Below are 25,180 nucleotides of genomic sequence, written 5' to 3'. Positions count from 1 at the left end.
AGCCCCAGGTTCTTTCTCTCCCGGGATGCTGAAAGCAGCCTCTGAGGAGCTGGGCACTTTGCAAGTCTGTAGCGTCGTCCTCCCTCAGGGGCTTGGGGAAGATCCACCCTTATGGCAGAATCTTCCAGAGAGACGCGAAACCAGGAGCTGACCTCATGATGCCCGCAGCACCTGGCAAGGAGGGTACTAGCTCTGCTGTCCTGGCCCTAGCCCAGTTCTCTCTTCTAGAATCCACACCTTTCCTGGCTTCCCTCCAGGCTGACAAGATCTGCCCCAATTGGGTGAGGACAAGCATGGTCTAGTGTGTAGGGAATGGCAGGGGCTAGAGAGAGTCTCTCCCAGGGGACCCCCTTCTAATTGTTTCCTAGCTCTGGCCTCAGTTTCCCCTTTGAGAAATTTTGCTCATGCTTCTAGGGTTAGCAGTTTACCTAGCACTAGGAAGTTCCCTGAGCTCAGTGGGGGAAAAAAAAATCCAAGGTCAGGTTGTATTCCCTGCAGCCAGGAGCTGCCGGCCCTGCCCCACCCCAGGAGGCCTTGCTAGTTGATGAAGCTGGCCCAGGAAGGCAGGGTCCTGCAGGATGAAAGCTCGGAGAAGCCAGAGCAGGAATAATAATGATAATCATCAGCTGTGGCGTCTTAACCATCCAGGAATGCAAGGCCCCACGCCCTGTGCGCCCCACACCCCGGACACTCCAAGGGCTCCTCTCCCTTCATTTTATTGCAGCGATCCCACACTGCCATTCCCAGCCCAGCCTATTTGGGTTCCCAAGAAAGTAGTGCAGTTACCGGCTCACCCACTATCCAGGTTCCATGGGAAGATTCAGCTCAACAAGACCCAAGCCAGCTGAAGGGTAGGAAGCTCAGCAACTCTGGAACTTGGGCTCCAGGGTTTCCCAGAGAAGCAGTCGGCCCGCCCCTGGCCCGGAGCACTTTCCCACAGACCCAGCAATGTCTGATCAGTGCAAGGTCCAGGAGCTTTGCCTGTGTCAATACAAATCTGAATTCAAGTCCTGGCTGGCTGGGCTACAACTAACTGGCCATGGGACCCTGAAAAGTTTTGTTTTTAACTTCTCAGTCCCCTGCCTTACCTGGCCCCAAATTCCGCAAGACTCCCTTTTGCTCCTTAAAGAGAAAGTAAGTCCAGCATGCAACTGTCTGAGATCTGGTTGGATATACAATCTGGTAGGATATACAATCCTACCCTTCGCCCTCCAGATGCCAGCTGGGAGTACACATGTCCTGTCCCTTCAGTCCTTCTTCGAGAGTATCATTTCCTCCATGTTCTCCTCACCAGACCCTCCAAGCTCCCAGACCCAGAAGCCAGAGGTTTCCTCCACGTCTCTGCCTGACCCTCCTCATACTTTGGATGGAGCTTGACTCTTTCAAGCTCCCTGTGCCCACCCCAGAGGGTTGGTTGTTTGCACATTTTTGACCATTGGCTCATCAGTGTCCTGGGGTCTGTTTTATCTTTGTGCCTTCATGTCCCCGTATAGCAACTTACACAGAGGAATGTGCTCAACCTATGAGTTGTGGGAATAACCATCCCTACCCACTTTACTGCCCCACACAAACATGCTTTGAAAAAATTACTTGAATACAAAAATTACTTGAAATGATTCTTGAGTACAAAATTCCATGGGGTGTATCTTCCCCAGCCCTGTCTACATCCAGACGGGTTATAGGTACCAGGTCTCCATTGAAGGGCTTCGGGCCTTGGCTTCATCTCCTGGGTAGACATATAGAATGCTCTCCTCAACCAGTTGCTGGTCCATTCTGACCTTGGACTTGGCCTAGGAGCAGGTGGCTTCTTCTTCTTTTTTTTTTTTTTTAAGATTTATTTATTTATACATACAAGAACTGGGGTACAGGCCAGAGTTGTGGGGGGTGAGAGAATTCACCAGAGACAGAGTGGGCAACAGAACAGGTGGACTGACTGAAATACACTGCTGAGGGGAGCAGCAGGTGAGACAGGAGAGGTCTGCTGTGCCATGTGGGTAGCTCCCTGGCCAGGGATTGAACTCGTGCTGCAGTGACTGCGGTGAGCTTCACAGGTTGCATCTTAACTCCTTGTGCCACTAAAGAGGCCCGCAGGTGGCTTCTTGCTCAAAGATGGCAACTCCAACGAGGTGTTTTTCTAAGGTCGAGCAGCCTCAGTGCCCCTTAGGACTCATATGCCAGAAGGACCCCTGAGTCCAAGTGGCCTAGCAGACCAAGGCTGGATGTGTTTAGAAACTTCTCACCAGGGTCCCTATCAGCACCCGGTGGAGCCAGGCTGCCCATTCGTGTTGTTAATAATAGTAACAACAGTTTCCGCAATGCCTTGTATTTACTTAATGTTTTTCTCCGGAGAGCTCAACTAATCTCTCTCATCTCCAGAAGGAAGAGAAGGACCCAGGCGATGAAAGAGAAATGAGCCATTGCGGCCGCAGTCTGGAATACAAGCATCCTTTGTTCTAACACATAGCATTTCAGATGTGTCGAACTGATAATGCCGGAAACCATTTCATTCCCAGACCCAAAACTCACCCCTGAAGTACTTCTGCCCAAATCAAATCCCTGTGAGATGATGCCTCCCATCCTGAGAAGTCACCTCTCCTCAGCAATAACCTTTGTAATATATGTTCACCTGTAATATATGCTCAATTATTTACAAGCCGTACACACAACCTACTCTCATTGTATCTCAAGACACATTATATCCTTGGGGTGAGGCTCGCTTTTCACAATGGTAGAAGAGTACGTTCACTTTTCCGACTGTCACTTGCTAGTTACAAGTCACACAGAGAGCTCTGTGGCTCTCCTCCATGTTAGACCAGGCAGATGGTCCTGCTTTTAACCTCATGATGGGCTGACACAGTGCCCATATGAGAAGTGCCAGCTTTGCCATCTTCTCGTGTTAGTGCCTGCTGAATTAGGGTGATCCCCGAAGTGCAACTTCTTTGCAGGAATCTTTTGAAGCCCCTTGTCCATTGTGTGAAGGTTAATTTGGTTTCAGTTGTAGTGTCATCCATGATGTCATTCAAATGGATAATGTATACAGTGATGCTTGGCAGTTTTCTAGCCATGAACTAAAGAGGGAGGGAGTTCTGTCCGTCCCTCTCGTACACTTCCCTGGCCCCCCCACACACAAGGCCATCACCTCAGTGTCTGTCCATATGTTAAAATAGTAGAGGAGCTTCCTTGTCTCCCTCTGAAGGGAACTTTCTGCCACCCCATCTCATTTCTGTCACTGCACTTTCTGTTTCTACTCCCTCCTCTGCCCCTTCTGGCTTTCTCTGCCACCTCAAGCTCATCCTTTCTGGAACCATCTTTGTAAAGGTCATTCTCTCCTTTTATTCCTTACCTCCATTAAGTTCACCACTAAATGCTCAGTGTCCAGTCCAGAGATGTCAGGCCAGACAGCAGGGGGAGTTGGTCTCCTCTCCTTCCTCCTTGTCAGTTTTCCAAAGAAGCCCACTTTGTACGGGCCCTCCAGGGTCGTCTCTGGCCCTGACCATAGATGGGGCCACTTACCAGATGGCCACTCTGCCATCTGCCACTGTTCTTTCTCCCTTCATTTGCCTGCCACATTTCTGGTAGAGAATTCTTTCAAATACACAAGTTTGATTTGGGCGTCCCCTCTTCTGAGCCTCTCCATTTGCCTCAAGCCTAAGGTGTGAATTCTTGGCAAAGTCTAGTGAGCAGCCGGACTGACCTTTCCACACAGTTCCCCCAGCCACCCTCCCTATGCCCACAACTGCCCAGGAGCGGCCGCCTAGGATACCAGGCTCTTTCTCACGCGGGGAGTTTTCACATTCCCTCTTCCTGGCCTGCTGAGCCTTACTCTCCAAGACCAGTTCACCTGGCACCTTCCAACAAGGAAGGCAGAAAGTGGAGGGCCTAGTGGAGCTAGTGCTCCACAGGAGCACCTGTTCCCAGCTGCACCCCCTTCTACCAGCCCAGGGCTGAGGGTCTGGCTCTCCTACCAGAGAGTGCCACAGGCATGATGGTCTCCCCTCTGATCACCCATGCCCTGCTCTCCAGTGGGAGGCCTTCGCCAGCCCACTTCATTCTGGGCTAAGTTTTTTTGGGGATCTCAACCATAGTCTCAGTGGATCAAAATCATTTCTCTGGGAGGGTCTGCCTGAATCAGGCCCAAGAAGGTGAACCCCACCAGGACCCCATCCCCTGGCCACCAGACCTTCCAGGACATGGAGGGTGACGCCCACCTGTCCCACCTGATCAGTTTCCGGCCATTTAATGACACACCCTTCTCCTTCTCTTGGGCCTTTTTTCTCTTCTGCTTTGCCTCCCCACACTTCCTTCCTGTTCTTCTTTCTCTGCACGGGTATTTTTAACCTGAGGTTTCTACTTACCTCTCATTGTCCGACAGGGGATTGGGCGGGGCTGCTGGCGTGAGGGGAGGGCTGGGTGCTATTTTGTTTTCCTCAGTGCTGGACCCAGCCTTTGTCCTCCTCCTCAACCCAGCTGTGTTAGCTTCTGGAGTAAACACCCTAAGCTGGCTGCCGGCTGTGGCCTTGGACAGTGCACAGGCCTGAAGGGGACCCACCACCCCAGGGGGGGTTGCTATGAAAACTGTGGGGCCAGAGGAGCACCTAGAACTCATGGGTCCTCAGAACAGCCACCAGGGTGGCTCTTGGTCCCTTCAGTGGCATGAGGAGGCTTCCAGAGCTGGTGTGGACTGCGCATCTCCCTCCGATTTGGAGATGTGACTCAGAGGCCCAGAGCTCCCTTCTGCCTCCTCTCACAGCCAGAAGTTTCTGCTGGAGACCAGCAAGCCCCGTTCGCCTCATCTCCTAGCTCAGTCCCCAACTCCTGCCACTACACCGCTCATTCTCCACTCCATCCTCAGCCTTGTCTGCAACTCAGGCCTCACTTCTCTGCACCCCAAGCACTTAACAGAGATGTTTGTTTGAAGCCACAGAACTACAAAGGTGTGATAACTGGACTTTTAGCCTTTCATTGTCATTGTTTTTAAATTTGATGTTGGTGTCCAGCTTCTTCAAAAAGAGAACAGTGGTGGGCCTCCCCTGGTGGTGCAGCGGTTGAGCGCTGGGCTGCGAAGCTGCCTGCAGCCTCTGCAGTGCCAGTTCAATCCCCAGCCACTAGCGAGGGTCCCACATGGCGTGACAGGCCTCTCCTGCCACGCCCACTGCTCCCCTCAGCAGTGTGATTCATCCGTCTGCCTGTTCTGTTCCCTGCTCTGGCTCTGGTGAATTCTTTTACCCGCCTGCGCTTCTGACTGTACCTAGTGCTTGTATAAATAAATAAATAAATAAATAACAAAACAAAACAACCAAACAAAGAAACAAAAAAAGGAACAGTGGCAATTAAATGAAGTTGATATCAGAGCTGAGGACTCCCTGCAGGCTGCTGGGCCCACAACTAAAGTTCTCCTAAGTAACTGATAGTCCAAGCATGGCCCGGGGTGCCGCTGCAACCAGGATGAAATATATTCAGCATTGCTTTTGTTAACTGTGTTTTAAAAATTTGAGTTCCTGGGGCCTCCCTGGTGGCGCAAGGGGTTAAGACACAACCTATGAAGCAATCCGCAGCCATTGCAGCAAGAGTTCGATCCCCTGGCCAGCCAGGGAGCAACCCACATGGCGCAGCAGACCTCTCCTGCTCCTCTCAGCAGTGTAATTCAGTCAATCTGCCTATTCTGTTCTCCACTCTGTCTCTGGTGAATCCTCTTACTATCCACACCTCTGGCCTGTACCCCAGTTCTTACATACATAAATAAATAAATATTTTTAAAAAATTTGAGTTCCTTAAAATGAGCACCCCCTGTATAATATATGGGGTAACTGATAAGGGAATGATTTTCCATGTAGGGGCATTCAAGCTGACTAGTCAGAATATCTGCAGCACCATCCAGACTCCCCCACTATCCTAACTGACCCCCACCCCCACGCCTTTCTGTTGGGCTACCCCTTAGGCCCAAGTGGCCCCAGTGAGTGGTGCTGCCACACCGCTCCACCTCCTTGCCTTCTCTTGGAGCTGGCCAGCCATTCAGTCTGCACTTACTGGGCATTTCCTGTGAACAGAGGGCACGCTGGTTGGGTGCTGGGGGAGGCAGAAGAAAACGTGTCAGGGATGCCTGCAGGGAGAAGGTACTGTCACAGCACCGACCCCTAAGAGCTGCTGACTTCAAGTTCAAAAGAATTCTAACTCAGAATCTACATGGCAAGGGCAACCCAAACAGGGGTGTTCTCAGAAAAGGCTTCCTGAAGGGAAAAATAAGAGCCACGCTTTTGTCAGTAAGGCTGTCCCAGCTGGGCAAACCGGACTGCACAGAGCCGTGGAGCAGTGGGACCCAGAACTTCCCCATAGCCTGTCAGGAAGCTGTCTGTGAACCCCAGCTGCTTCGTCCCCACTGGGCTAACAAGGCAATATGGACGGGAGGCCAGCCCCAGCAAGGAGGAAGTGGACCGGCTTCCTGTTTGTTTGTGAATCTCAGTGCAGCACCCTGTGGCAGCGTGAACACCCGCTAAACAGAGCAAGCCCAGCCGGAACCAAGAGCCCCAGGGAGCCCATCAGTCAACCCTGCAAACACTCATCCAGCTGGAAGACTTAGGGACTCATCTTTGGGCAGCCACCCTCAGATGGCTGACCTGGTGGCAGCCATGCCAGCTAGGCAGGGCCAGGAGGTGGAGTACGACTTCCCCAAAGCACTCATAATATGAAAGCTTGGCAGCTGCAGGGGCGCAGGCATTTCCTAGGACCTTAGTTAGGCACCTCCCTTTTGCCCTCTAGTGAAATCTTGTGCAGAGATCACTGGACCCTTTCAAAAACCAAGCAGCATGCATTGCGGGTTTGCTAGCAACAGGACTTGAAAACCACCAAGTCCTCCAAAGCCACTGGTGACAACATACCGGTGGGGCCATACCAGGGGACACTGCAGCCGTTCACAGAAAGGGGCAGATTAGTATGTGATGAGATGTCCAGGATATTTCAGTAAATGAAAACAGCAAGTGTGGGACAGTGCCATTCCCTTTTCATAAATAGATCCCCAAGGGAGATCGTCATATAGGCTTAGAGATACTTGTAACGCCAAATGCATGCTTGTTGGTTTTTTTTTCTGGACACAAACTAACAGTGTTACTTTGGGGGAGAACAGTGGTGGAAAGACTTTCATTTTTCTTTTTTTATTTTATTTTTTATTTTTTTTTAATTTTTTTTTATAGAGGCATGTTTTTATTTATTTATTTATTTGTTTGTTTGTTTGTTTTGTTTGTTTATACATGCACTGGGTACAGTCAGAAGCGCGGGAGGGTGAGAGAATTCACCAGAGCCAGAGCGGGGAGCAGAGCAGGCAGAAGGACCGAAGCACACTGCTGAGGGGAGCAGCGGGCGGCAGGAGAGGTCTGCACGCCATGTGGGACCCTCCTCTGGTGGCCGGGGAGCAGCAGGGGATCGAACTGGCGCCGCAGAGGCCGCGGGCAGCTTCGCAACCCAGCACTCAACCGCTGCGCCACTGGGGAGGCCCAGACTTTCATTTTTCATTATTTATCTTTCTACATTGTTTTCACTTCTTGGTTATCCATCATATATAACTATATTTTATAGTCATATATAGTTGTAAATATATAGTTATACATATGTGAATTTTATATATTTCTATATGCAGGGATACATGATTACCTTGGGCAATGGATTTGTGGTCCATTGCTTTATTCTTTATACTTCTATCACCCAAAAATATTAAACCAGTATTATTTGAAAGACAATTTAATGAGTCAGGCAGTGTGCATTTTCAGATAAAACAGGATATAGGCTAGGATCACAGATTCTTTAGGGAAATAGATGGGAGGAGATGGGGAAAAGCTCTGCTTGAAGATCTGTACCCATCAGTCAGATTGCATAGCTGATTGATTCTACACACTACCTTGTGGATTCCTTATGGCAAACATTTGCACTGTCTCTGGCTTCCTTTCAACCATTCCTTTCACCTATTTCTTCCCCCATTTCACAGCCTCATCATTTAACTATTGAGCTGAACTGAACAAGGAGCTAAGCTCTGTAGCAAGAAGACAAATAATAGACCACACCTCAATAAACGGTCACTGGCCTTAGTCCTTTTTTTTTTTTTTAAAGATTTATTTATTTATGCATACAAGAGCTGGGGTGTAGGCCAGAGGTGAGGGGCAGGTGAGAGGATTTGCCAGAGACAGAGTAGGGAACAGAACAGGCAGATCTACTGAAACACACTGCTGGGGGAAGCAGCAGAAGAGACAGGAGAGGTCTGCTGTGCCATGTGGGTCACCCCCTTGGCAGGGGATTGAACTTGTGCTGCAGTAGCTGTGGATTGCTTCATAGTGTTGAGACTTAACCCCTTGCGCCACCTGGGAGACCCCTTCCTCATTCACTTTTTAACAACTGGGAGAACTCCCCAAACTAACCTCAAGCTGCCAAAACCTAAGTGTCAAGTACCCTGGGAGGCTCCTAGGTTTAACAAAGAGTTAAGCTTCTGTGTATGATGATCTCCCACCTGGCAAAGACAGGGGAAGCACCAGTTTGGCAGGTGGTTGGGACGGGACGCTGAGTGTATTTACAGCCACAGATGCCCAGGAGGTTCTATATCAGGAAGTTGTCTGCAGAGGGTCACCTCAACCTATTTACTTATTCTCCTTGCTGGGGCTAACATTCTCCTTGTTCCTTCCCTGGAATCTTTTTTCTGAACATCTTGTTCTTGTCCACACAGCCTGGCACCTGCAGCAGCAGGCAGGTTGCTGCCATCTGGTGGTAAAGAGAGGCCACGGCCCTGCCCAGCTTGGTCGAAACACACTTGAGAGAGGAAGGGAACTTTTGAGAACTGCTTCCAGGCCAGAGGATTACAAACTACTGCAGCCATGGAATCTTTCCTTCACAGGACAGCAGTGACTTGGGTGCTGATGTAGGCTGGATAAAGTCACTGCCGCTCTGGGGGACCCGCTGGACTCCTAGCACAGCTGGCAAACAGCTGATAAGACTCAGCCCTCATTGTGAGGGTGGGGAAATGCAGAGCTGGGGATTTGAAGGGACTTGGGCAGACAGTGGCACAAACAAGACTCAGGCACAAATCCCTTGTAAAAAACACCCTTTGGAATTTTCCCACCTAACTTGTACCCCAACCTCGAATATAGCTTCCTGAATGCTGGGTTAAGTCAAGGTATCTGGGTTACTGGAGAGAAGAGCCCAGAACTCAATTCTTCTTGCATTTTGCTTGAATCAAAGTAGGTTGGGGCCCATGGTGATCCCAATGCCCCCTTCCCAATAGCTGACATGGTGTGAGGGGCACATGGATGCCCACTGTCTTATCGGATCCCACAGAAGTTTCCTGGTCTGTGACACTAGGAAGAAGCAGGCAATTCCCCAGGACACACGGAGGGAAAGGAAGAAGAATATGCTAATAAGCACTTTCCCCTCTGTCATCTCTTTTATTCCTCAACAGCACTGCATCGTGGATATTCATCTCCTTAGTTTTTTGATAAGGAAAAAGAAAACGGAGACCGGACATATTCACTTGCCCCAGTTTGTCCCAAAGTAGTAAGTGACAGAGTGAGAGTCCAAATTCAAATCATTCCAAGTCCAGAACCCCATGTCCATTCCACTAAATTGAGTGGAGCTGCCTTCTTTTCAGATTTCGAGGGGACCACCGGGTTCTTCCTAACTCCTGCCTCTTTGCCTCCCTCTTTCCCAGCTTCCGTTCAGCTCAGAAACATGTGCAAGCCACAGACAACAGCAGGTGCTATCAATCTGTGCATGAAGCCCCACTGTGACTTTGCTTCCCAGGTTACCATAGCCTCAGACACAATCCAGGACCCTGGTGACAATTACACTGTTCTCTGACCTAAAGCCCTGAACCCTCTCTTTTAGTGCCCGAGACTTCCAAATTCCATGGTGCCTCCCTTTCTTCTCCAAGGCTAACTAATCCCCTAAACCAAGGGCCAGCAAACCTTTCCTGTAAAGGGACAGATGGTAAATACCTGGGCTTGGCAGGTCATTTGGTCAGTTTGCTGGAATGCACATGGGCATAGTTATGTCCTAACAAAACTTTACTTATGACAATGAAGTTTGAATTTCGTATCATTTTCACATGTCAGGACATGTTATTGTTTGAACTTTCTCCTCCAATCATTTAAGAGTTTAAAAACCACTGTAGCTCATGAGCTATATAAAAACAAGTGGAGGGCTGTGCTTGGCCCTTGGGCTCCATGCACGATTGAATCAGTGTTGCGGCTCAGTTAGCCAAATTTATAGGCTGCAAGTCTTTTACTGATCACAGTTTTCTGCCTAATCCAGACAGTTTGTCCTATCCTCCAAGCATGGCAACAGCTTGGAACACCTCCAAAGCAGGCTTATCTTTTGAGGTAGATTGACTGGAAGGTGCAGGAAAGATACCTTCCTCCCTGCCTGCCCAGAGTGCTGCGCAAGGTTGTTCTCTTTCAACTCTAAACTGGTTTCCCCAGGTCTGCTACATTTCCACGCATGCTCTGCTCCAGCCATGTGCATCAGGACCTTGTAAAAGCATCCCAGCCTCTCCTGATAGGAGCAGGCCCATCAGTCCTTTTTTGTTCAGCTCTCAACTCCAGTGTTGCCAGAGTTCCAGAGCCAGTCTTTTTATAAAGGGAGACCTTAAATGCAAGGAAGGCTGGGAAGAGTTCAGCCAAAGGCAAATTCTGGGAGAAGAGGAATTTTAAGTTACCTTGAGAGAGAGGGAGAGGGGCAAGGATGAAAGGAGGAAGGCGGCCTAGTGCACAGACTCTTAGCGCCTGCTGTTCCAGGCAGAAGCAGGAGAGGGTGAGCTGGGGCAGGTGACAGTGAGCGGGGAGCCACACCTGAAGGCCATATGAAGTGAGACAGTAATAAGTCCGGGGGGTTAGTCAGGGTGTGACATTGTGTATGGGTTGTTCTGCTATGTCCCAGAAACCCCCTGATTCAGAGTAGCTTGAGGTAATTTAATGTAATGGTGTGGGAGGAGAACTCAAGGACCTTGGCTTCTAGATCTAATTTTTTTTTAAAGATTAATTTATTTATGCATACAAGAGCTGGGGTATAGGCCAGAGGCGTGGGAGGGTGAGAGGATTCACCAGAGACAGAGTGGGGAGCAGAACAAGTGGATCTACTGAAACACACTGCTGAGGGGAGCAGCGGGTGAGACAGGAGAGGCCTGCTGCGCCATGTGGGTAGCTCCTTGGCCGGCCAGGATTGAACTCAGGCCGCAGTGGCTGCTGATAGCTTGATAGTGCTGACTTTAACCCCTGCACCACTAGGGAGGCCCACTCGCCCTATTTTCTAACTCATCCTCAGTCTTGTGTTATTCCTTCGTTTATTCACTTGACAAACATTAAGTAATTCCTCCAAGAGCCAGGCATGTTTGGCTTGGGGAAAAGTTGAGTGGTTGAGGGAAAGAAGAGAAAGGGAGGATGTCAGATCATTTTCGTGTTCTGTCTTCCACACAGTAGGAGAGAGGTGGCTTGCACATGCACACCCTTTGCACACAACTGCCAGCCCAGGAAGAGCGTGCGGAATGCTTCTGGGATAACGAGTTCAGGCAAGGGGGAGGTAGCGGTGGGAAGGAGGGGACACTGGCAGAAGTTCTGTGGAAGAGAATTTGAACTGGCTCTCAAAGGACAGGGAATATTTGGACCTGTGAAATGTGGGGGTCAAGCTGTATAGGATGAAGTGATGCTGTGAGTAAAGAGGGGTTAGTACAAAGGAATGGGGGGCTATGCAGACAAGAGCAGGGGGCTCAGTTGGGTGCATCTTCAGTGGCAGTCTTACCCCTTTGGGGCAATTTTTCTCTCTGAGTCAGTCTCATGCACAGAAGAGCTCGTAGCATCCCTGCCGGGTCCCCTCCCCCTCGCCCTGTCCTTTTCACTTGCATTTTCAAACAACAGCCCCACCCAGTGGGAACCATTATGGTTTGTGAGGCAAGCAGTACTGTCTAAAGTTGGATGAGAAAGGTCGTGAGAGGTGGCCAGGCCGCAAAGGGCCTCGATCACCAGGACAAGACATTTGCCCTTAATTAAGCAAACAACCAGTGGCAGGAGGTTTCTCAGTGGGAAGGGGGTGAGATTTGCTTTAGAGAAATGAAATTTGGGGCAGTGTGCAGGGTGAACCGGAGGGGAGGCCTAGGAACAGTGGGGAAACCTGCAGCCTCCTGTGACCTCACCAAGTTGTTTTCAGTCAGGGTGGGCTGCAATTATTGGCAGGTAGCAAAGTTCAAGGGGAGGTGCTAAGGCTACACCCCCCCCCCCCCCCCGCTGGTTGCTGACCGTCCTGTTAGAATAGCATTTGCTAAATCAAGATTTGACTAATATTCCAATGTCTCACCCTATCTCAAATATACCCACCTGGGGAGGACCCCAATACCTTTTTCTCTGCCACTGGTCCACACTGGCAAAATCTGCGTAAAAACTAGCAGAAGTGAGGAAAATGGCAACCCTTTGAGGGTTTTTCTCTCCCCTGCCTGTCCAGGGTCTACCACCCTCAGAGCCTGAACAAGGGGTCCATTCAGCCCGGCAGAAGAGAAGGGAGAAGACTCTCCCTGCTTGGCCCCTTCCCTAGCCAGGACAGGACATAGTTTTTGATCCAAGGCCCAGAGAATCCCATGCTTGATAAAGACCCATTGTGGTAGCCTCTGGAGAAATCCAAAGTCAACAGGGGACTCTGGGGCACAGCAGCCAGTTAACAGTCCCTGAACATTTGTGAAAAGAATTACTCGGCGGAAGTCAAGGCAGAATGAGGCCCCTGGGCTGCCAGTGGCACCATCCCTGGCAGGGAGGCTAACAGCAAAAGCAACAGGAAGGGGGCCTGCCTGTGCCGAAAGGACCGACCTGAAGGCAGGAGGCACCCAGAAGCCGTGGAAGGCTCCCCTCCAGACACTGGAACATGAAACCCAATCTCCTGCCAAATGCAAGAAACAACTGCTCCTTTAAGAAGGGCCTGGGGAAGAGAGAAGAGCCTCCTGCCCCATCCCCCAAGTGTCCAAAGCAATAAATGGCAGGAAAGGAGGAAGGCCGAGGGGTGGAAGCGGCCTGGAACCTATTTAGGAGTTATGCTCATTCTGCTCCAGTCTTTAACTTGCTGTGAGTCCACGCACCTCATCATTCTCAGATCTTGCTGCTCTTACTGCAGAAACACAAGTAGCAAGAGATGTCCCAAGGTTTGAGATGAGTGATGCTTGGGGAGATGGCAGGGAGAGGGCTAGATGGGGGGGCTTCAGTGGGAAGTTTGGGGTAGAGCTGAGGGCTGGGAGCCCATCACATGTGTGTGCCCCCAGGGGTTGGGGAAGGACCAGATTCCTGGAGGGGGAGGGTACAGGAATTGGGAGAAGTCAAGCCAAGTCCTAAGTGTGCATCTTCTGCCTTTCCCGGCACAGTTGGCCCTATCACGCGGGGAGGGGAATGCAGAGTCCAGGTCAGAGGGCAGTGCGGTGTCCTCTGAAAGCCTGCTCTCCATGGCCAGGTGGTGAGCCTGGGATGACAGAGCAGAGATTAAAGAACAGTCAATGCCTGTGCTCCCTGCTTTATTCCTAAAAGGACTGGAGGTGGTGACAGACACAGTTCATCTCTAAGAAGTCTGCCCTCCCTTCCCAACATGGAAGATGCACACACCTGCCCTGCCTCGCCGGTGCCAAGTCACGGTCACATCAAAGCCAAGCAGAATAAGCAACACACACCCGCAGCAGAGCACAAAGCCATCTAAACCGAAATAGAGTGGGCACTAGTCCACTCACTAGAAGGCTCGTGAATCACTTTGGACCCGGGCAGCGTTGCTGAGTGGGCCGACTCCGTTTGGAGCAGTGATACCAAAAGCTGTGGAGGAAAGGTAACTAACCTCTCTGCTCACCACTGCCACCTAAGAGCCTATCTCATGACAGACCTCACCTGACACCACTGAGATTTGTTACAGGCTGGTGAAGGATGTGGAACACAAGTGTTTTTCAGAAACCAAAGCACTTTCTGCCTTGCTGGAGCCTGTCCCAGCTGGTGATACACACGTGCACACAAAACTGCTAGAACGCTCTGTTCTGATCCTGCTGCTCCCACAAACACAAAAGCAAACCCAGAGGACTGAGCTGGAAGATCTGGGTATCATTTATTGACGGTAGTTTACACACATTTGTTTTCCTCCTGGGGCTATTTCCTTCAAAGCACAGGCAGAGCCCTCTAGAAGGGCAGTTTCTGACCGAGGGAGCCAGGAACGCAGGATGCACGTCTTTGGCAGGCATGCTCAGCCCCGGCAGGATGCAATCCTTCAAGTTGGAATTCCACTGGGTATCTGAGCCACCAAGGTGGGAGTGGAGAGGAAGTCTTCTGCAGGGCTCATATCTCGGTCCAGGCCTGCTCTCACTATCCAAGTTCTTCCCAGTTTTAGGACCCTGGGGGGCCAGCAAATCAGGCCCACCCACCTTCACAGGGTAGATTCTTCAATCCATGCCCTGCTTGTACACACCTGTTTCCGCCGGCCCCAGTTAGAGGATCAGCCTTAGGGTAACTGACAGACCACTTCCTCTCTGACTGCCCCCCTCAGCACCTTTTCAGCTGGGTCTGTTTCAGGAACCGCTGGAAAAAATTGGGGCCTGCCCTCTTAGCTCAGCTGTGTGTGCCAACTTCCTCAAAGCTTGAATAAATGGTAAGCTGGAGGTTACAAGTTTACTCAGGCCAACGACTGTGTTCCCAGGCCATGACACACGGCCCTGCCTTTCTTCTGCCAATTGCCAGTGCCACGGCTGGCATACCAGCAGACCCCAAAGCCAGGAGCCAAGCAGGTCTGTGTAGGCACTTGGCAAATTTTGGTAGGACAACAGATAAAAAAGTGGATGGAAATGAGAATGAAAGAGTTTCATCCGATAGAGTAATTAGAGTTGAAGTGATTTTACTTTTATTTCCTTCATTTTAAGCCAATCATGAAATTTCACAGTGATTTCTGGGGTGGGGCAGAAGGAAGGCGGTGTGAAGACCCACTGGAGCTATGGCCCGGATGGCCCAAGGAGGCGCGGGCGAGCTGCCTCACTGGGGCAGCTGGAGCAGCACTGACTGCCCAGCCGGCAGGTAGGTAATGTTCCGAGAGCGTGAGAGCTGGTAGGCGATGTCCTCCGCGGCTTCCAGCTTGCGCAGCTCAATCAAGCCGTCGCCCGCAGTGGCCAGTGAGTTGGCAATCAGCTCTGCAGCCTTGGAGTCGCCCTCAGCAGAGATGATGGCTGCCTTCTTCTGTTGCTCAGCCTAGGAGAGTGGAGACAAGAGGACACCTCAGGTCCTGGGTGGCGGACGGCAAGCCTTGCCGAGACCAGGTGAGGAACTTTCACTGGTTCTTGCCCTCCTCATCACCACCTGATCCTCCTCTAATCTGTAATGCCCACTTCTCATCATTGGAGGGATTGTTCTGTCAGCCACACAAACATCTGTCTTATTTCAAAGGCCTCATTAATATTAATAGCAATCCAGTCCAGCCACTCTACGCCGGGCCAGGAGGCCCAAGGCCAAGGAAAACAGGAGATAAAAAGGCGGGATCAATCTCAGGCTCATCTTTCCCTCCAGTCCCAAGTCAAAGTGACTTTCATTAAAACCAGTGTAGGGCTTCCCTGGTGGCGAAGGGCTTAACGACAGCACTATCAAGCTTTTGCCAGCCACTGCAGTATGAAGTTCGATCCCCAGCTGGCCAGGGAGCAACCCACATGGCGCAGCAGACCTCTCCTGCTCCCCTCAGCAGTGTATTTCTGTAGCTCTGCTTGTTCTGCTCCCCACTCTGTCTCTGGTGAATCCTCTCAACCCTCCTCCCCGGCCCTGGTACCTCAGGCCTGTACTCCAGTTCTTGCATGCATAAATAAATAAATCTTAAACAAACAAACAAACAAACAAACAAAACAACCATGTAGCTGAAGAGGATCAGCAGACACGTGTGATTCTCCCAAGAGTAAGCTGTGAGCTACACTGGTTCTCAGTCAGGAACCCAGAACGAGACCGACACTTTTCCTACTGATAGGATGCCATCAATAGGACATGCAGCCGTGACCTTCAGAAGTGTGGGAGGAGAGCACAGTGCAATCCTCTCTGAAACTAACACCTAGTTTTGATACTGCTAGGCCAGGCCTGCTCACTCAACACATTTCCTGAGTACCGAGTACCCCAGGCAGTCTTAAGATGTGTTCCAAACTCTGGAGACACGCAGATACAAAGCAGAGAGCCCATACAAAGTTTACTTTCCCTAAAATTAATTGCTGGTCATCCATACATCTGTTTTCTCCGATTCTAATGAAGGGGTCTTGGATTAGAAATACTAGGTCCAAGAGAATTAGTGGTGAGAAGAGGACAGCATAAACAAACTGGCGCAAAGACCAAGAAGACCAGGCTGCTACGCGAATACACTGTATCCCATCACACTCTGATACATCTGGATGGATTTAGTGCTTGAAAAAAAACAGTGAGGATAGCGCATCTGGCTCAACTGTTTGATCCTTTTTGCTGTCAGCTTTCACTGTGTAACCACAGTTAAAAATGACTTCAGCTTCTGAGTGAAGCTGAAAACATTCCAGGAGAAACATTTTTATTTGTAGGAGGGTGTTTTTGATCTTAGGGAAGTGGAAAAAAAATTACCCTTCAGTGATTTAAGAACATAACTTCACATATCCCTGACTAGCCCCCAAAGACTCTGGAACCAATTGCAGGGTATGGTCCCTTCAATCCCCTTCCGATGATCCCGGAAGGAGAGATGACAGATGATGAATTTCCAGGCCACCCAGCAAACGGGGAGGCTGAGCACAGGAGGAGGGAAGAGGCTCCCGCCATCTGGCTGAACGCTCACCTTTTCCACCACAAATCTGGCCCTCTCTGCTTCCTGCTGAGCCACCTGTTTGGCTTCTACCGCTTCTGTGAACTCCTTCCCGAAGGTCAGATGTGTCTAAGGGGAGAGAGTGAGCAAAAGATGAGGCAGCGTAATTGCTTCGACAGTGCGGCTGCAAGGCCTCCATGCCACTGCAGGAAAAGCCCAGGAATGGCTCTAGCAGCTGGAGGAACGGCGAGCCAGAACACGATTCCACCTCCACATCATGTCTACACTGAGTTCACACCCCAGAATCCTTGGCTGCCCAAACTGTTCCTGCACCTCATTCTGTCACCCTGACTTGGGCTATCTCAAGTAGAAAATGGCTCGTGGCCCCAGAAGGTAGCTGCTCCACTGACCACCTCTCTAAGGTAGACCGTGGGTTCTAGAACCCCCATACTGAGTAGTGTTCCTCCAAGGTCCCCTGATGGTCTGTCTGAAGGCTCCAGGGAAGCCAGATGGAAAACTGAGCCCCTGAGAAGGGGCTGTGCAGCAGGTCTGACGCTCTCTGGGCCTGATGCTCTCTGCTTATGGATTAACCAGTCCAATCCTTCTCAAGGCACCTCCACCACAAAACAGGAAGAGAGAAGATAGACTGCAAATCATGGTGTTCCCATGTGTGAGTGCTCTGGAAAAGGGATTAAAAGAGAAGGCAGGTAAAGCTATTGCCTAGGGTGAGTCTGAAGTCCGACTGCCCACTGACCTCCCCATGGCACACAAAACCGAGCCTTGGCTGAAGTGACTGTCTCCAATGACAGTGCAAAGAAGGGGAACAGGCGGCAGAACTCCTAATGCCTAGCCTGGAGCAATCTACTCACTAATCCAATTTCTTATTAAGAAAGGAAGAAATAAAGAATAACATTGGTTTTGCTATTAAATCCTGTTGCTTTCATTTCCTCTTCCACCCACCCAATCTGGGCTGTTTGTTTAATATAAGTAGTTCAAAAGTCCTGAAGAGTGAATCCTTATCCTACAGATCTTCCAGCATTTTTAATGTGCCTAACTCTTAAACTGCAGCTATTCTACTTAGCCTGCTCCACTTCTGGACTCCTGTTCAAAGTTTGTGGAAGAAGAGACAATCCTGAGAAATGAAAAGTGAAATGTGTAATTAAAGAATAACATTTAATTCTAAAGGGGCCAGTGGAGGGCAGCAAATTCCCCATGAAATCTAATTTTTTTCTCACCCCTCCTAGGTAAGGTTTCTTGTGGTCAACCCACATTTCCCCAGAATAGAGTAGGTGGTTAAAACAAAATGCCAAATTTCTCCTTAGGTTTTTATTTAGCATCGCTCACAGCCAAGGTGCTTAGGTTAACAGTAAGTGGAAGAGTGGGAGGAACTGTTCTTGTCGGAGCAGCCAAATGGCTGCAGCCGGGCATCTTGCCAGTAGAGGGAGCCCAGACCTTCCACGGAAGGCAACGAAAAGCGGTGGAGCAGTGCCCTGTGGGTCAGCACTGGGTGTTGCAGTGTGTGACTGTTTAAACAGCTGCACAGACGCTGAGGTGGGAAACGGTGCTGGTCCCCAGCGATGCACAGGAGAACTGAACAGGAAACACTCTACCTCACTACCCGAACAAATCACTCCAAATGATTTTTCCCAGAGAATCTGGAAACACGACCCTTTCCCCTCACCCTCGATCTGAAATGCTATCCTGCCTGCACTGCCTTCTGTCTGAGTTATGGCATTCAAAGTCACATAAATACACAGGCTATGGAGTCTCCAGAGGATAGCTTACGCCTCCAAGATGTCCCTTGCCCCCACACCAGGCTTTGGGGGAAGAGAATGATTCATTTACACTCTATTACCTTTCATGGGGGTTGACCACTGTGCTTTAGACCCTAACTATTAGGAAATTCCTAAGGGTCAGGCAGGGAAGTCTGCGCTGGGGAGAAAGGCTATCCAAGCAGGTCTCCAGTCTCCACTAGGCAGCTTGTGACTGTGTCAAACAGGGTTAACAAGACAACTCTTCCTGGGGAGCTCTGGAGGACACTTGGGAGTTTGGGGAAGGTGAAAAATGCATATGGCAGAGGGAACGTAAAGGAAGCCTCTTCTGAAGATAAACCAGTGGAGACTGCTCCATGACACAAGAAATTTCTGTTTTCAAGTGTCACACTGAGGAAAGTGGGGCAAGATCTAACAGCATATCCACAATGGAGCCAGACACCTACAGGAGAAGCACAGCTCCTTCCTGGCAGGTTCCCCAGGGATCTTACCAAGGACACATCATCCAGGATTAGCCCAAAGGTTGCTGCTCGCTCCGTAAGGTCATCGCTCACCTGCCTGGAGACCAGTTCTCTCTGGGTGATTAGTTCTCCAGCATCAAAGCGAGCCTGTTTCCAAGGGAGGGCAGAGGAGCAGGACAAGATGAAGAGGAAGCAGAAAGTCACCAGGACACGAGCCACATCCCTAGTCACCCACTGGCAAGCCCTCCCTGCCACCTAGCAAGCTCTCAGGGCTTGTGCTTTGGGCTCAAGGCAGAGGTCCCATTCACTCACCACCACTGACTTGAGGATTTCTGTAGTGATAGATGGCAGGACACGCTCATCATAGTCCTCTCCAATGCTGGTGAAGATGCGGGGGAGCTGGCTAGCAACCGGCCGGAAAAGGATGCGCAGGGTGATGTTGACATTCTGTAAATCTTAGGGTAGTAGACATATATTGAACTTAAAGAACACAATGGCCTTTTCTATGATCTCTTCCCACCCAAACTTGCTATAATTTACAAGTCAGGTAGTTGACTGTCAGACACTACATGGCAAGGAAGGTATCCGCGTGGTTCCCATGGGGGGAATCACCACACCACCGCAGGCTTCTTTCTGGTAATGACAACTTTTAGTATGTCCTGAATATAAATGATTTCCTATGTCCTGAACAGAAGTGACAGCAGTGATTTTGATTATATGTCTAATTGGTGCCATGGGATGTTTGGAACATTAAGTATTTTAAGATACAGGCCAATGCCAAGAATTTTAGGGTAAGGCCTTTCCAAGCCCTTGAATGTGGTCCAAGTCAGGAGTACACCTTGGAGAGATTCCAGGGGTCCAGGAGAAATGGCCCACTTTGGGCTGGGCTAGCTGTCCAGAGGCCCGGGCTGCAGGCCCACTCTGCTCCTCTTACTACTTGGCCCAGGAAAGGATCCAGATTGGGAGTTACAACTTCCCTTACCACGGAGGCCTGCGTGGCACTAAAGCAGCATCACAGCTTGCTTGCAGCTGTCAACATTACGGACCAAGGCCCATGAAATAAAGCCCCGAGCCAGCCACCAAGAGAACATAGATAAACAAGTTCCCATTCTTCAGAAGTTCTGAAGTTTGAAGGTTGGGCAGATTATGTAATAAACCCCCCTCACCCCCACAAACACAGAGCCTGACCAGCTCAAACCTAAGTTCCTCACAGGAGCCTGCCCAGCACCTGGGGAAGCTGGTGCACGCTCTCTTCCCTACCCTGGGCTCTAGCACATACCACACTCTGCTCTACTTGTTTGCACGAGCATCTCCCTAGCAAGAGTGCACCCTCGAGGTCCTTCGTTTTAGTCATCTTTGAACTAAGCACACCCTCCAGTCCAGCACAAAGACAGTAAGCAAACATCTGCTGAGGAGTGGCCCTGAAGTGTCATCAAAGTAATCAACCAACACTCATGTGACCCTCCCATTTTCCTGCACAGAAAAGTCACTGCTGAGCCAGCTCCTGCCATTCCATTTACAGCCTGCGCACCGCTTTGTGTGGGGTGGGGGAGAAAAGCAACAGCCACTCATTTTAGGCTCCAAATGGAAATCCTGAGGCATGTGAGACTCCAGGAGCCCACTCTCAGGGATGTGGGCCTGTCTGTGAGATAGCAATGTGAAGTCCCGGGGGCCTTGGAAAGCAAGGAAAAGGGTAAGACAAGCAGGAGGGCCAGAGACTGATTTATATAGTCAATCTAGGGTACAAGAACTGATGGGAAGGATCAACTGAGGGAGCAAAAGGCACATTTGATTTCTTTAAAATTAAATCACTATGTAATTCTTTGTCTATTTCTCTCAACTTGCCCAGTGTGTTGGGTCTCCTTAGTGGCACAGGAGTTAAAAGTCTCAGTGCTATTAAGCTATCGCCAGCCACCAAGTTCGATCCCCGGGCAGGGAGCTGACCCACATGGTGCAGCGGACTGCTCCTGTCTCGCCTGCTGCTCCCCTCAGCAGTGTATGTCACTAGATCCACCTGTTCTGCTCCCCACTGTCTCTGGTGAATTCTCTCACTCCTGCACATCTGGCCTACACCCCAGTTCTTGTATGCATAAATAAATAAAAATAAATCTTTAAAAAAAATGGATTTGTCCAGTGTGGTCCTTAGGTACATATTTCTATGAATCCATAAAAAACACTCCAGGGCAAATAAACCAGGAATTATTATAGCAAGGTGAACCTCTTCTGGGTCCTGATGTCCCACAAATGCTTCTGGAACTGACAAAAGTGTACAGCACCCCCTTCCACATGCTCTGCTTCACCTGACCCACAGGCCAGACTCACCTTTGCTGCCAGTGATTACTGGCACATTACGTGGCCGAGAACGGCAGTCAAAAAGAATTGGTTTTTGCACCCAAGGGATGAGAAAGTGAGTTCCTTCCCCTACCACGATGTCCTGCACACCACGGAACCGGTCAAAGATGACAGCTCTGTGCCCAGCATCCACTAGGAGTAAAAGTAATGAAGGGTCAGAGAAATTTCCTCACCCTTTTAACTAAAATGATCACATCTTTGAAAGACCCCCCCCCACCTGCTGCTTTCTGTTCACTTATTAAGTCTCCCCTCTCCTGCTCAGACCTCTGATCCCCAAATGCTTCTAACTAGCTACAAAACTAAGCAACTATTTCCTGTCCTAGTGTCTTCCCAAGGATTTTAGTAATAGGCTCTATTCTTCAGCATACTTATTCCTGAAACAACTGGTCACCGATTTTATTAACCACCGAATCCCCAAACTTCCACCAACACATTTCTAGGAATCAACTCCCAAAACTTTTACAAAACTTCACTGTCACTACACTCCACTCCATCCTGGCTCCAATTTAATCCAGCATTCCCATAAGCATCACTATGGGAACACTAAATTTGGAAGGTCCCACCAATAGGATGGTTTTTCTAAGGCTTTCAGGGGTCACCGAGCTTGTCTCTGTATGTTGACTCGGAGAGAAATTAGCAATTATTGTCTAGTTGTGTAAGTGTGGCTAAAAAAGATCAGAATATAAAGCTGTGTCATCTATCCAAGCAGGCTTTCCCAATCAGCTGCTGTCTACCTGCCCTTTTGGAGTTTATATTCGCTCCAAATATCTTCACTCTGAAAGTAACCCTCTTCTTGTCAGTTAGCCACAACAGGGTAGGTCAATCCACTGCTGCTTTCCAAGAGTGAAAGTCAGATAACATCTGAGCTGGAGGGGGTCTGAGAGAGAAAGTAGCTCAGTACCATGCTTGATCAGCAGGATGCTGAGGCCTGGAGAGGAGGAAGTGACTTTTCTAAAGCCACACAGGAAAGTAGGAGAAATGCCTCTTTAAACCCCTGCCACACTGGGGCCTCCCTGGTGGCGCAGGGGTTAAGACACAACCTATAAAGCTATCCGCAGCCACTGCAGCACGAGTTCGATCCCGGGTTGGCCAGGGAGCAACCCACATGGTGCCGCAGACCTCTCCTGACTCGCCCGCTGCTCCCCTCAGCAGAGTACTTCGGTCAATCCACCTGTTCTGTTCCCCACTCTGTCTCTGGTGAATCCTCTCACCCCCTACACCTCTGGCCTGTACCCCAGTTCTTGTATACATAAATAAATCTTTGGAAAAAAAAAAACAAACCAAAAAACCCTGCCACACTGTTAAAATAAAAGATATTTTCTCTGCAACTGCCTCACTTCAGCAGGGCCAAGGTCACCAGAGGTCTAAAGCCGCTGCTGAGTTCTCTGACACAGGGGTAGGAAACAGCAAAGGAGCACATCCTTTCAGCCAGCCTGGGGACTCCTGACACGGTGCAGCACTTGGGTGGTGCAGTATCACTTCCAATTAGCAAGAGCTGCTGGAAATACCCAACTGGTAGCTGGACCTTGAACAAGAGCTCCGAGAGGACGTATGCTAGAAGGACCTGCGGAAAAGCAGGTGTGTCCTCTTGGTCACAAGCACATTCACAGACAGCAGGTGACCATCAGGAGTGGCACAGACTGTGTAGACCAACAGAAATCCTCCAGGAAGAGGACGTGACCCACCACCCCTCCGTGCCTCACCATTATACAAGGCAGAGTTCACCACGCCTCCAGCAACAGCTAATGCCAGGCCAAACTTGCCGATGGACTCAAACACTTTGGCAGCCATGTCTCCTCCTGCTGGACCCACTCACACCTACAGAGGTAAAAACAAAACAACTTGATCCCCAAATCCTCAGCGAAAGCCCTCTCTGAGGCACATTATTCACTTCTTAAGCTGGCTATTTATTTTCCCCACTCTTGAGAGCTTTGAGTCAACCACCAAAGGTCACCCAATACATAACACTCTACAGCTTGGAAAAGTGTAGTGGATCAATTCCTCTGCCTTTTCTACTTCTTTCTTTCTTTCTTTTTTTACCTGGGGAAGGAAAGGGGTCTCTGGCTTTCTGTTCAATAACGGGAAGGAGACATGGACTTGGCACCCCTAGAGAATTCAGCATCACATTTAACCACCTTTCCATTTCTTGGACAAACAGGCCCTAAGAGAAAGGCTGTGTGTTTGTTTCTGTGCAATTTTGGTTTGGAAAATTAACTCAAAGAATGTGGTACATGATGATTCCAACAGCAAAAGGAACAGTGACGGCTTTTACCTGAGGCAGTCTCCTAGCGGCAACTGAATCTTCCACAAGACCCTAACGAAGTAGACTTTTACAGACGAGGCAACTGAGGCGCACACCGGTAAGATGAGAAGCTCAAGATCACATAGCTGTAAGTGTCCGAGGCAGGACTGGGGTCTGGAGGTCTAATTCCACACACAGCTAAACGCCACCATACTGCTTCTCAACACTAGACAGTAACAAAGGTCTGGCAGCAAGGAGCGGGAGCTGGATGACACTCTAGGACCGAGCCAACAGAAGAACCAACGGGGCACAGGGGCCAACCCGCCCCACAGCGAGGGCGAGGCGGGGCAGAGCGAGGCTGGGCGGGGACTCAGCTGGCCTAACTAGAAGGCAGTGGGGGCGCCTAACTTTCCAATGCCCGCCCCGCCGCCGTTCGCGACGGTCTCAAATGCTCCCTCTTGCCCAGACCCCGACTCCTGGGACTCCCCAGATGCCCCCCGCGCACTTCAATACCCCTTTCCCGAGGCCAGACCCCCAGTGCCGGCGGCTTCGGGACGACGCCCCACCCTGCCCCCTACACACTCCCGTACTCCACGAAACCCTCTGCACGTCCAGGGCTCACGGCCTTTCCCCTCCCCCACGAGGCAGACCCAAACACGCAGCGCGCTCGCCCAAACTGCGAACGCGGGTGCAGAGGAGGGTTATAGAGGAGGAGCGCAGCGGCGCCCCAGCAAGGACAGGAGCCAGCCCCCCGCCTTTCTCACCTGCTTCCACTCTGACCTCCACATGAATTTCTCAGCCCCAGAATCTGCGCGTGCGTCCGGCGGCTCCTCCTCTTCCCCGCCCACCATCCAAGATACGCGCCTCCTATTGGTGGGAAGGAGAGCTGTGTATTCTGGGAAGGGTGGCTGGCTTACCTATCTTGGTTCCTAAGCCCATGGTAGATGAACTACAACTCCCAGAAATACATGCGGCATCCGGCTCTAGCTGAAAAACCTTTTCTCATTGGTCTTAAGCTCCGCGAAGGTTGCCACAAAGCCTTTTGGGGGCTGTAGTTCTTTGGGGATAAATGCACGTGCCTATCCCGAGCCAAAGCAGGTGGCTGACAAACTGTGGGCCCTAAGGCCCTTGTAAAGAGTAGCCGCCAAGCGAGCGGCCAGTGGGGGGATGGATAGGGGACGTTACGGACGATGGCAGACAACGAGAGAAATTTATGGTGAAATAACTGGTGGACTGAGAGACCCTGAGGGAAGGCGAGGGTTGTTTTTTCTCCAGAGCCTTGAGAGTAAAGCCCTGAGAGTAATGGGACAGAGCTTGCAGAGCCAGAGAGAACCTTAGGAACCATCTGCACGAGATGGTGCAGGAGACTTAGGAGATCTGGAGTCTTAGCAGACGGACTTGGCTTTGTTTCTGGGGTCCCTGGATACAATTACATGGAAAAGTTGCCGGAATAGTGTAAAAAACATGTGTGTCATTTACTCAGTCTCCAATTGCTAACAGTTTGCTCCACTTGCTTTGTCATTTGCCCCCTCCCTCTTTCCTTCCCACCTTTTCTTTGTGGTGTATTTTCTAAGACCAAGGACCCCATCCCTATA

The 25,180-nt window shown here is 50.3% G+C and overlaps 1 protein-coding gene across 2 annotated transcripts; it reads right to left on the bottom strand.

Annotated features, from left to right (window-relative positions):
- Positions 1-14,850: 14,850 nt before the first annotated feature.
- On the bottom strand, positions 14,851-24,415 carry PHB1 (prohibitin 1). 2 transcript variants are annotated; one of them, XM_037493404.2, is made up of 7 exons: positions 24,350-24,415; positions 23,047-23,161; positions 21,314-21,475; positions 19,304-19,446; positions 19,022-19,138; positions 16,792-16,887; positions 14,851-15,212 (listed from the first exon to the last, which is right to left on the bottom strand). In XM_037493404.2, the coding sequence occupies exons 2-7, from the start codon at positions 23,132-23,134 to the stop codon at positions 15,000-15,002; spliced, it is 819 nt and encodes a 272-aa protein (XP_037349301.1). In that variant the 5' UTR covers positions 23,135-23,161; positions 24,350-24,415; the 3' UTR covers positions 14,851-14,999. The 2 variants fall into 2 exon arrangements, with proteins under 2 accessions (XP_037349301.1, XP_054545095.1); XM_054689120.1 differs by lacking the exon at positions 24,350-24,415 and adding an exon at positions 23,616-23,858.
- Between the last annotated feature and the right edge of the window lie 765 nt (positions 24,416-25,180).

This window comes from Talpa occidentalis, unplaced genomic scaffold (genome assembly GCF_014898055.3).
Source record: "Talpa occidentalis isolate TD23 unplaced genomic scaffold, MPIMG_talOcc4v2.1 talOcc4.7, whole genome shotgun sequence".
Classification (NCBI taxonomy): domain Eukaryota; kingdom Metazoa; phylum Chordata; class Mammalia; order Eulipotyphla; family Talpidae; genus Talpa; species Talpa occidentalis.
Note: the sequence above shows the minus strand (reverse complement) of the source record. Positions and strands in the feature narration are given on the sequence as shown.

Bases quoted from the DNA above. Each gene is read 5' to 3' on its own strand.
- PHB1 (XM_037493404.2), bottom strand. From the start codon at position 23,134: ATGGCTGCCAAAGTGTTTGAGTCCATCGGCAAGTTTGGCCTGGCATTA. The intron at 19,139-19,303 runs GTGAGTGAATGG...CCTTGGAAACAG, and splicing joins AAATCCTCAAGTCAGTGGTG to GCTCGCTTTGATGCTGGAGA. The intron at 16,888-19,021 runs GTAAGATCCCTG...CTCTCCCCTTAG, and splicing joins TCCTGGATGATGTGTCCTTG to ACACATCTGACCTTCGGGAA.